The sequence below is a fragment of the Adiantum capillus-veneris genome, chromosome 1 (assembly GCF_014529385.1).
Source record: "Adiantum capillus-veneris isolate H3 chromosome 1, ASM1452938v2, whole genome shotgun sequence".
Lineage (NCBI taxonomy): Eukaryota > Viridiplantae > Streptophyta > Polypodiopsida > Polypodiales > Pteridaceae > Adiantum > Adiantum capillus-veneris.
In genome coordinates this window covers 75,718,939-75,731,405 of record NC_140931.1, presented here as the reverse complement: position 1 = coordinate 75,731,405, position 12,467 = coordinate 75,718,939, and the positions used below count along the sequence as shown (strand labels likewise).

General features: G+C 45.2%; 1 protein-coding gene across 1 annotated transcript in view; it reads left to right on the top strand.

Moving 5' to 3' along the window:
- LOC147464994 (ABC transporter G family member 11-like) overlaps positions 1–12,467 on the top strand; it is a 62,055-nt gene that overhangs the window by 16,170 nt on the left and 33,418 nt on the right. The window contains exons 4-5 of the mRNA XM_086517381.1: positions 1,526–1,648; positions 2,115–2,243. Coding sequence (XP_086373507.1) covers positions 1,526–1,648; positions 2,115–2,243 — 252 coding nt within the window. The remainder of the gene's footprint in view (positions 1–1,525; positions 1,649–2,114; positions 2,244–12,467) is intronic.

The window sequence follows — 12,467 nt, the reverse complement described above, 5'->3', positions numbered from 1 at the left end:
CGACCTTCTACTGCTGGAATGAATAGGGAGGAGCTTGGCCTTTAGAATCTATGATATTGAAGAATGCTCTCGCCATGTCGATGAGGTAGGCTTTTTTTCTATGAGCGAGAAGGCCTAGTTATTATCGTGAACACTACTGCCATTCATTCCAGTGAGACCCCTTTATCCTTAGCATGAACACCCCCTACTCGTGCATAATAACTCTCCCCTCCTAGTCGTTGCACAAGGTGGACATGGTCTCAAAACATCAAATAAGTTATCCATGCAAGATGCACTAGCAAGTAATGAAGATCTATAGGACAATTGGCAGCATTGTGAAACAAGTAATCACCAAGCAAACAATTAGAGCTGATAAGAGGGATTTGCCAGTAGTTTTGTGCGTTGTGACTAGCCCTGGTTTGCTAACGCCATCTGCGTACTCCATGGCCCTCGAGGTCCTCCAACTACTCCTACTGACAGTATGCAGTAGATCGTATTGCATCAACGCTAGTACCACACCCTGCATCATCGCCTCAAACCCCGAAGCATTGAATTTTCGAGAGATGTATAGTGCAAAGTGGGAGAACAAATTGCGCAAGAGCTGATTGGAAAAGCCTCGTGACCGATTGATTGGAAAGCCTTGAATGCAACCACATGGCAATTAGCCGGAAGAGGACATATTGCTAGCAATATGAAGTTGGACCTTTGTTGATTGATCCAAGATCATTCAATGGGACTCTGGAGTATTGTTTGTCTATTTTGGTCTATTATGTGATGCGGGCTTTTGATTAATTGCTCTTGAAGCAATGCTTTCAGATGTCAGACTTGTCAAGCTCAGGAGGAAACCGCCAGGCTTTTGCGTCCCACGAGAGTACTGCTCTTTGTGGAGTTGCAGGCCCGGACCTTCTTCTTTAACAAGATTGTATATTGTTTGGAGCAGTTGTGGATAACGGAGACGGACGGGGGGGGGGGGGGGGGGGGGGAGAGAGAGAGAGAGAGAGAGAGAGAGAGAGAGAGAGAGAGAGAGAGAGAGAGAGAGAGAGAGAACCTGCGAACTGCTTGTTGCTTGTTGCTTTTGCTTGAGAGAGAGAGAACCTGCGAACTGCTTGCTCCAATCGAGGGAACGTCTTGCGAACTACTTGCTGCTTGCTACTTCTGCTGTTTTTAATTTGACGGCGTAGCTTTTGGTCGTTGTTGTTTTTAGCGCTGTAAAGCGCTGGCCATGTGGGTGAATGACAGGGGAGGGATTGGGAAATAGCCACTACGCTAACGAAGTAACTAGCGCCATACGGCTAATGTCTCGCCGACACTTGCTCATACTATCATGACATTTTGCCTTTTGCGTCGCTGGATGCATTTTTTGTTAAGGAATTTATTCCCCGCTACTCTTGCATCTGCCAAGATTCGACATTCGTAGGGCTTTTTTGAAAAAAAGGGGACACTCGAAACTAGCGCCATGCTCTAGGCAGTTGCCTTGTTTATACATGCACCTTGTTTTCCCATGCAGAAATTTGGACTTACAAAATGTTGAATGCGTGCTGTGTAGTTCTTCGCGAACGCGGGCTTCCCCTGCCCTGCGATGAGGAACCCATCCGACCATTTCTTAAGATGCATCAACTCCGACTTCGACAGAGTCAAGGCCACCATACGCGGCTCTTTTCGAATACGGGTACGCACTCTGTTTTGTCAAAGAGTGTGTGAGTGTGAGTGTGTGTGTGTGTGTGTGTGAGAGAGAGAGAGAGAGAGAGAGAGAGAGAGAGAGAGAGAGAGAGAGATTTCCTTGCTATCGGTAGCTTGTTTTAGTTCATAACTGGTTTTCGTGGCCATTATTGATGCTATAACATGCATTTTTACTTCCTTTTACTCATATTGTAACTGATTTAAGTCCACACTCTGCGTTCAGGTAGCACATATGCATGCTTTGCTGGCTTATTTCATCTGCATGTAGGCAGTGATTTAAATACACTAAAACATCACCATATTCAAGATGTTTCAAAAACAATAGGATAGTGTAATGAACATTTTCATAGCCCCATGTATGCATTTGTGTGCGTGCGCGTGCTACACTTTGCTCACGCGTACATAACAAAGACTATTCAAGCTCCCATAACTTGTTTTGCTATGTCCTGTGCCAGGAGCATGAAAGCTTTGATCCGTTGGACAAGGTCACCACTGCCCAGGTTGTCAGTGTACTCCTTCAAGCCTACCAAACATCTGAATATGCAATGCAAGCAGCTGCTAAGTTTCACGAGTTCTCACAACATGTAAGTATATGTACACTTTTTTAAAGAAGCAAAATAAGCCTATAAGTACACTTTTTTTTTAGTTATATTAGATTGAATTACTAATGGGAAACCTCAAAACGATGAAAACACATTAAAAACATTATGTACTAAATCAGAAATAGTCAAAGTAGAGCTCATAATGAAGGGAGGAGAGCTCATCTAAGTCACGAACAAATTTAAGAGACTGTTGAAGAGAGGTTTTGAAGAGGAATACATAATCCACCCAAATCTACAGAAACATGAGAAAGGTACGTGCTCTCCAAATTGTCCAGAGCACCCAATATCCAACCCAAGCAAAGAAGTATGTGGCGGAAGCACTCCAAAAACCTAGAAATATCGACCAAAAGGCAGGGAAATGAGTGGGAAGGCAAGTAGAGATGTTATTCACAAATAAATGCATATGAGGTCAATACCACAATAAATGTGGAATAGTCTTAGTGCTTGACACCACAACGAACACATTGCAAGGAAGCCATTTCTTTGAAGCGAAGTAATTTGCCAGTTTGGAGAACCCCAATGATACATTTCTACATAAACAATCCCTCTTTTAGGGGAAGTTTAGCATGGCACTCTTTCATGACTTTATTGCGCCACCATGTAGTACCTTTATTCATATTCCATACCATATTGTAATGTTCCGCTAGCCAAGAAGATGATTGCAACTGGGAGACGCATAACACAATTCAACCCTACAAAGTGGGGTGTCCTTCTTTTTATAAACAAAGGGATTGGACAAATGAAAAGCCAAAGGTCGGACAATTGAAAAGCCAACGTCAAGGGCACCCAAAAGGCTAGGCTTTACCTATATAAAGACCTCTTGATGGCATTCGTGGGGATCATCAGCTCTCTCTCTCTCTCTCTCTTTGCTATTGTGATTCACCTTCTGTGCTTAACGTACATAAAGGTTTTAATGGTTTCAGAGCCCAGTTGGTTGTTCTTCTTGTTAAAGTTTTGGCATCTCAAGTGAACTGCCCAATGTGGTCCCATTATTCAGTTTGGCTTTTATGTATTTATTTTACTTATTTGTCAAAGTCTTGGGTAGGGCAATTTATTGGGATCGCTATATAAGCAACCCCTTGCCTTCATTGTATACACATTCAGTTATTCATTGCCAAGGTTGATTGGTTCAGGAGACTCTCTCTCTCTCTCTCTCTCTCTCTCTCTCTCGTGTTCTCTCCCCTTGGTCTCTATGCTTCCGCATCGTCGACTTTGACATGGTATCAGAGCGCTTGGTGCAGCTCCACGCGTGAAGAGCTTTGGTGGAGGAGCAACCCGCAAGAGGAGAGAAAAGCACACCCGCCGTTGGCGTTCCACTCTCCATCTCCCTTTGTCGTTGCCCAACCCTCATCAAGTTGCTAGTGTTCTAAAGCGCTAGCGTTTGTAGTTTTTTTGTCGCCATCGAAGACCCCCTTTCCTGCTTGTGTGTGTCCCAGCGTCCCCTGTCGGTTTCAACCCTCTTTCAACCGATCATCCTATTGCGCGCCCTGTCGATGGCACCTTGCCCCCTCCCATCAGCGTTTTGAAACGCTGCACCTAGGCAGAGAGTCCACAGTGGCCAGCGTTTTGAAACGCTGGGCCAGTGGCCCAGCTTGGCGACAGTTTGGGCATTGGGCAGTAGAGGAGGAGTCTTTTGGCCTAGTCTCGGACGGCCTTGGGGATTGGGCTATTGGAGTTTTTTTTGGTGAAGACTTGGAGATCTTGCAGCTTGGGCATTGCTGACGAGTCGACCGACTTGGAGTTCGTGTGGAGATTTGAATTTGTTCGAGGCCTACCATAGGATAAACGTGCGAAGCATCGGCCACAGAGTTTCGGACTCCAAAGAGGGAAAACAGAGTTCGCAGTGTGGATAGGGATTTGCAGACGATTGGATCGGCTTGGGAAGTGGCTTGGTTCGTGCGGCCACATTTTGGAGTGCAAGAAGGTTCCCAGAGTTCCTGATCTTGCAACTTCACCATGGCTCCCCCTTGCTCAAGCTCCAACGACAAATTGAACGAGAATAACTACGCTCATTGGAATTTAATTATGCGACTCCGTTCTCACGGAAAGGCTTATGGGATGTTGTCGACTGCTCGGAGCCTCATCCCACGAGGGATTCCCACAACAGGTACACCCGCCTTCAAGATGACGAATATCTCAAATCGTGTGTCGTTTGGGATGCGGCTAATGCGAAGGCAATGTTGGCCATTCCAGAATCTCTTACAAAGGACCTTTCTCCAGCTATTCAGACCTTGAAGACTGCCAACGAAATGTGGTTCAAGCTCATAGGTAAGTTTGATCGAGATTTTACGATACTATCAATTTCCCTTCTTGGACAGTTGTTTGCCATCCACTTTCCCTGAGGAAGTTCCCCCCAATCATTTCGTATGAAGACTAAAGTTATTCATGATCAAATATTTGTTATGAAGAGTGCACTAAGGAGTAACCGCTTTGGTTCAAGCTCATAGGTAAGTTTGATCGAGATTTTACGATACGAGCAATTACCCTTCTTGGACAGTTGTTTGCCATCCACTTTCCTCGAGGAAGTTCCCCCCAATCATTTCGTATGAAGACTAAAGTTATTCATGATCAACTATTGGCTATGAAGAGTGCACTAAGGAGTAACCGCTTTGGTTCTCACGAAGTTGCCTTGAGAGTATGAAACAGTGGCTAGGACACTTGGGCTACAAGTAACGAAGGAAAAGCTTGAATTTGATGATCTCAACTCTTTTCTCATTGAGGAGGAAGCCATGTTGGTAACTCAAGGCAAAATTTAGATTTCTGAGACAGTGGAAGCACATGGTGAAGCACTTGCTGCTTCGGATTCTAGAAAGAGGACGAAGTACCGTTGTTACAAATGTGGAAAGCGTGGTCATTTGGCCAAGGATTGCAAATCCAAAGGCAAAGACAGAGATTCTACAAAGGACAAAGGCAAAAGCAAGCATCAAGAGGAAAGCAGTGATAGTGACTCAGGGAAGGACAACAAGGAGGTTGCTAGTGTGGTGGTGACTACACTGGCACGGACTCCCGCCTTCTAGTCACATGAAGATCGGTGTCACAACTAGCTTCAGCCAGAGAGAGGTTTGTGAGCGGCAAAGAGGGGCAAGCAATGCTCCCTATATTTAATTTGGACCCTTGTGTTGGAGTTCAAGTTATTGGTGTTTGGACCCGTCGGTCGAAGTTCAATGCACATGCATCTGGTAGGGAACAAATCAGACATCTAAAACACTATATATGGGCGCGCCAATTCATTGTTGTTGGTCGGGGGATCATCGACAGGATGTGTTCCAACAGTTCATTATCTTTGGATTTTATATTTTGGACGTGATGTGTTCACAGTTCACGAATGGGGATTATTGGATGTAGTATGGTCTATTGTTCAAAGTTTCTACAAAGGCAAGCGATGCTCAAGATGGCATAAGTTTCATGTACAAAGTTGAGGAGAGCAACACCGAGGTGTATTTAGTAGTCCAAGGCCATCTATTGGGGTGTCCATGGTAGCTTCTTCATCGACTTGGTCTCACTATTGATGACCACTATGAGCTGCAGAGAGGGTGTTAAAATTTTGGCATCTCAAGTGAACTGCCCAATGTGATCCCATTATTTAGTTTGGCTTTTAGGTATTTATTTTACTTATTTGTCAAAGTCTTGGGTAGGGCAATTTACTGGGATTGCTATATAAGCAACCCCTTGCCTCCATCGTATTAACATTCAATTATTCATTGCCAAGGTTGATTGGTTCAGGAGACTCTCTCTCTCTCTCTCTCTCTCTCTCTCTGGTCTTTCGCATCGTCAACTTTGACATGGTATCAGAGCACTTGGTACAGCTCCACTCGTGAAGAGCTTTGGTGGAGGAGCAGCCCGCAAGAAGAGAGAAGAGCACACCCGCCGTCGGCGTTCCACTCTCCATCTCCCTTTGTTGCTGCCCAACCCTCATCAAGTTGCTAGCGTTCTAAAGTGCTAGCATTTGTAGTTTTTTTGTCGCCACCAAAGACCCCCTTTCCTGCTCGCGTGTTAAAACGCTGCCCCCAGCGTCCCCTGTCGGTTCCAGCCCTCTGCCAGCTGATCCTCCTACTATGCGCCGTGCCGACGGCGCCCTGTCCCCTCCCATCAGCGTTTTGAAACGCTGCGCCTAGGCAGCAAGCCCACAATGGCCAGTGTTTTGAAACGCTAGTCCAATGACCCAACTTGGCGACAGTTTGGGCATTGGGCAGTAGAGAAGGAGTCTTTTGGCCTAGTCTCGGACGGCCTTGGGGATTGGGCTATTGGAGTTTTTTTTGGTGAAGACTTGGATATTGTAACAGACTTGGACACTCCAAGTCAAGAATCAACCGCGACAGCACCAAATAACCACTTCAAAACAATTCACAGATCACAATAGATTTGCACTGGCCCGGCGGAGTTCCGTGCCTAGAGATATTGGCCCCAAAGACTGGCGCCCCTTTCGGTATTTCTTTTTATATTAATCAATCATCAAAGTACAAGAGAGCGGTTAGGGTTTCACTCTCAGACTCTGCGTCCAGATGCTCTGAGAAGTGAGGCCCTCACCACTAATTTAATGGTTACAAGGGATGCCCAAAAGCAGAGCCCCAAAAGCTTCAAATCAAAAGCAATTGCTCTCTCTCTCTCTCTCTCTCTCACAGAGAGTCAAAACTTGAAAGCAAAAGCATTCTCTCTCTCTTTCTCATTAAGTAGAGAAAATGCGAAATTTGCGTCGCTCATCATTTTCAATAATAATAAAAAAAAAAGCCTCTGCGATTTTCAAAAATCAGGGTTTTTGGCAGAAATTAGGGTTTGCAGGAATTTTAGGGTTTTTGGTAGAAATTAGGGTTTTTGTTGTCCGCCACGTTATCACTTTGTGACATACCCCCCTCTTGAAAGCATTGTAATGGACCGCGATTACGCCTGCAAAACCGACTAAAGCCATAAACCGTCTTAGCAGACATTGACTGTTAGTACCTATGTACTAGGAACACACATCTAGCACATGTACAAAATCGACAGTCACATCACACGACATCACAGGACATCACCAGACATCACAGGACATCACATGACATTCTACATTCATTCGGATCTTAGACCATGATTTATTGGCAATGTAGCTAGCAATCACATCTAGGTCCAATCGGGACCTCATCGATGTCCGATTGACTAACCCCTATTGCAACCATGTCTATTCGAGATCAATCAGACCAAAATGCTGCAGTCATTTCGGCTATCAGTTCCTACACTCAAAAGAAGTCAAGAACAAATCAGTATCATTATCAGGAATTCCATTTAGCAGAATACCGTCAGCTCTCAGTATCCTTGAAGCTCAAAGAGACATCAGTGACTTTAGTATCAAAATCAAGGCATCTGTTGACAAAGGAGCGGAGTAACTCCTCTCTTGTGCATCCCACTGCACCATATCTTCGGCCAAGCTGAGTTTCTGGGTTCCGTTTGGAGTAGACTATGCTAAACCAAAACATCGAGGTAAAGTTTCACAATCCGAGGAGTATCTGCTAGGTCCTCCTCCTCCTTCCACTTCGCATCAAATTCAGGAAAGTTCTTGAACTAAACCAAGAACCGCCTTCGGACTTTACCTTTCTTCGTATCGTTATGTGCCAAAATCTGTTCATGAACAAGGATCTCCTTCACTTCGGGTTGCTCATCAGGCTCCCCATCATCAGGCACATGACCCTTAACAGGGTTCAAGAGACTCACATGCAATGCATTATGAATCCTCCAAGTATCTGGCAGTTTCAATCGGAAGGAGACATCATGTATCTTGTCAGTGATCTGGAAAGGTCTGTTGTATCGCATACTAAGCTTTGGAAAAGACCTCTCCTTTCCCTTTTTCTTTCGTAGGCGTGCCTTCTCAAAAGTAAGAGCACCCAATCATCCTCCTTCAGTTTCAAGTCGCGACGATGGTGATCCGCTGCCTTTTTCTGTCGTTCTTGAGACTCCTGCAAAGTCTCGCGAACCTCGGCAAAAACCGTATCCAAATCTCGTGAATATTCATCCGCTTCAAATATCTAATCTTTTGTGCTCAGGAAGGATGGAACCTTCGCGGCACTTTCAACAATCTCACATGGCGTCTTCCCCGTCGAAGAGTGTATCGTGTTATTGTAGGCAAATTCCACCAAAGGTAAGTTCTTTTCCCATCGAGTCTTCTGATCCGAGATACAAGACTTCAATAAATCTAAAATCACTGAATTGGCAATCTCAAATTGCCCGTCAGTTTGCAAATGGAACGACGACGAGAACTGCAACTGCGTGCCAATGTTCTCCCAAATTGCCTTCCAAAACAAACTCATAAATCTGGGGTCTCTGTCGGAGACAATCGTCTCAGACGTGCCATGTAATCGGAAAATCATTGTGATCTTTCTGTGTTCTCGGGAGATCAAAAATGAAATCCATTGCAATACTTTCCTAGGGGTGGGTGGGTATGGGTAAAGGCTGTAACAATCCCTGTGCCTTATGCCTGTCAAACTTGACCTTCTGGCATACCAAGCAATTGCGCACAAACTCTTCCACATCCTTTTTGAGTCTCGGCCCAAAGAAGTATCTCCCTTCATGGTGGTAGCAATGCCGCGGTGACTCGTAAAAGGTGGACAATGGCATCAGTCATAACCTTATCCCTCAACGGCTGTGTAACGCACAACATAGTCTTTTTCATCAAGTAGTCTTCCCGAAGGGAGTATCCAGCTACCGTCTCCCCATCCCGTATTCGTGTGAAAATATCTGCAAAATCTGTATTTGTGGCATACTGATCGACCATATCCTCGAAACTCCTATGATGTATCGCGGAAACAGCCAGAACTAACGGTTTCCAAGACAAAGCATCTGCCACCACATTCTTCTGTCCCTGCACATGGACAATCTGGAAGTGGAACTGTGACAAGATGTTCGCCCACCGCATCTGCTTTTCCGAAAGCTGCTTTTGTGACAAGAAGTAGCGCAAACTCTGATGGTCTGTAAAAGACTGTAAAATCCGCTCCGAGTAGGTAATGCCGCCACTGAGTAAGAGCATGGATAACCGCCAAAAGCTCTCTCTCATAGATCTGTGCTGTCATCTCCGGCCTAGAGAACAAACGGCTCTCGTAAGCTATGACATGGCCTTCTTGCATCAAGACCGCACCTAGACTACGACCACAAGCATCACAATATACTTCAAATGACTTCTGCAAGTCCGACAAAGTCAAAATAGGTCCCGTAGTCAATTTCTCGTTCAATGTCCGAAAGGCAGTCACCTCTGTGGGTCCCCACGAAAAAGGTACTCCTTTCTGTGTCAAGGTATGCAAAGGGGAAGCAACCTCTGCAAACTTTCGTATGAACCGCCTGTAGTACGAACACAGTCCCAAGAAGCTTCTAACTTCATGGACATTCCTCAAATCGGGCCAATCACGGATAGTCTCTATCTTGGCCGGGTCCATTTGCACTCCTGCTGTGCTGACACAATGTGTCCCTGGTAGGAAAAATTCACTTTTCTTTGCATTAATCACTAACGTGTGATATCGTAATGCCTGAAAGACTTGAAGCAGATGATCTCTGTGTTCTGCCTCATTCTTGGAGAAAACAATGATGTCGTCAAAGAAAGTGCCAACAAATAGCCTGTACTCTCGAAAAATCCTGTCCATTGTCGAGTTAAATGTCGCAGGAGCATTGGTTAAGCCAAAAGGCATCACCAAAAACTCAAATAACCCAAAAGTCGTCCGAAAAGCTGTATTGTAGACAGCTCCTAGCGCTATCCTAATCTGATGATATCCACTCTTCAAGTCAATCCTGCTAAAGCACGAGGATCCCTGTAACCTGTCGAGTATATCATCGATCCTAGGGATCGGAAATCTGTTCTTGGTGGTGATTTCATTGAGAGTGCTATAATCGATGCACATTCTCCAAGATCCGTCTTTCTTCAAAACCAACAACACTCGAGAGCAATACGGTGAAGTACTAGGCTGGACAAGACCCTTTTCCAAGAGGTCTTTCACTGGGTTCATAATCTTTTCATTCTGTACTCGGCTCACACGGTAAGGTGGCCGATTCGGTGACGTGCTTCCAGGTATCAGATCAATGGTATGATCTTCATGCCCTCTGAAAAGCAATCGGCATGAGTGTGGAGAAAAATCTTGGCGTTCTTTTGATCAGGCTAAAACATATTCAACCTTTATCCATCGTTCAATTCTCTCCCAAAAGAATGAGTAAGAAACTGAAGTTCATCAAGTACAATCTCTAAGCCCTTCATTTATTAAAGTCGCTTTCTCGGCCCGGTAGTCAACCACAGCGTAGTTCTTGTGGTACCAAAGGATCCCGAGTAGAACGTCACTCGCATGCCCTGAACACCCCGATCATTGCAGACAAAGTTTGCCAATGCTCTGTGTAATGGCAACATCCCATCCGGGTGCCAATCGAACTACCTCCGCCTGTGGCGTCAGTCTGTTGGGTGTAATTTCCAAGTCGAGCCGCCAATTCCAAGTGAAAAGAAGTTGGCCTTGGCTCCTTCAAAAGAGCTTCCTGATCCTTCACTTTGCCCCAGAAGCGGCAAAGTTTGTACTTTCATTCATTAGATTCGGTGCAGGTCCCACGCCATGTGGTACCAGTTCTGCTTTTCTATCTGCCTTTTCTGCCACATTCCTCAGCTGCTCTCGAACTCTCAGACCTGTGGTCATCTTTATCATTATGTTCTTTCTGTGCCTTTTTAGGGCACTTCGCGGAGATATGTCCATGTTCCCCGCATCCAAAGCACTTCCCCTCTCTGATGAAGCGAGCTCTCTCCTCAGGAGTAAGCTTGGGTCGTGCATCCTTTTTCTCTAGGTTGCTCTTTTTCTTTCTACTTTCATTCCCAGAAGTCTGTTCGGCTTGTTGTGTCATGGTCTCATTTGTGGGGTAGGTCAGACTGCCAGAGTGAATGGCAAAGCCCCGCTTCGCATGACTCATCAACTCCTGAATAGAAGCTGACTTCTGTTCCAAGCAGTGATCTCGGATCTCTGTAGCTAGACCCAAGGTAAACGGCTCAATCCGTTCTCTGAATGAGATCTTCTTGAATGAAGAGGCGGGTAGAAAAGAGCTCCAGAATCTTTCACAATAAGCATTGATTGTGTCTTTCTTGGTCATCCGAAGATGGTTCCAAGCAGCTCGTATATCTCGTTCATATTCTTGCGTCAACCAAGAAGGAATAAAAAGCTTCTTAAATTTCAGCCATTTAACTGGTGCAGTCTTGTTTAAAAGAAGCGTGGACCCCCAAGTACGAGCATTCCCCTTAAAGTAAGAGGCATCTCTCCGAATCTTGGAGTGCTCTGAATAGCGTCCTCCCGCGAAAGCGATGTCAAACTGCTGTATAAAAGACAAAGCCTTCGAAGCATCTGAGTATCCTGAAAAAGTATCAAACTTGATCGAGTGGCCACCTTCCTTAAACTCTCGGACTTTCTTGCTTTTATCTTCGAGAAAGTCATACTGGTTAGCTTTGTAAAAATTCTTCTTGTTCGCATAAAACTTTCCGTCATCGGAATCTGAGCTGTCTGTAGACGAGTCCTCAGTAGAATTGTCAGTCTCTGGGCGAGATGTAGCCTTCTTTGCCTTTTTCTTGCCCTTTCCGAAGCTTTGTTTCTTGCTTCGCTTTTTACCTTTAGGCTTTTCTGTCTTCTTCGCTCGAATCCGAGGAGCTAGAAGAACTATCAGAAGAAGAAGAACTGGGTACTCCTTCAAATCGAACACGCTTCTTCTGTTTCTTTGCCTTGTCAAAAGTCGACTGACGACCCAAATATCCCGGGAAGTCAGCGCTTTTCTTCTGCTTTTTTTGCCGTGCTTTTTGGCTTTCTTTTGTGCGTCAAAAAGCTGAGAAATCCGTGCATCAACCACGTTCTCCATTCCTTCTCCGTATATTTTCTTGGAGGCAGAAGGTTTCTTGAGAGCGGATTTCGGGAGTGGTGTTGTAGTTCTTTGCCACTCCATTTGTACCTCTTCCAAAGAGGTCTGGTTCATATATTTTGCCATCTTCTGGTCCTTGGCAAAATTGAGCATCATCTTTGTTGCATCGCCAATCAATTGATGACGCTCCATCTCTCGTTGCTCCGCCTAAGTAGGCCGAGGCGGGCCATACTCTCTGTCTAAATCTTCGTTGTGATCCCAACCCGCATCTCCAGATGCAAAGGGAGTCGATTGATCATTGCCTGAAGCCATAGGTGCCGCGGAAAAAAAATTCGGGGATCGGATTTCACGTAGAAGAGAAATCGGCTGTGCTCTGAT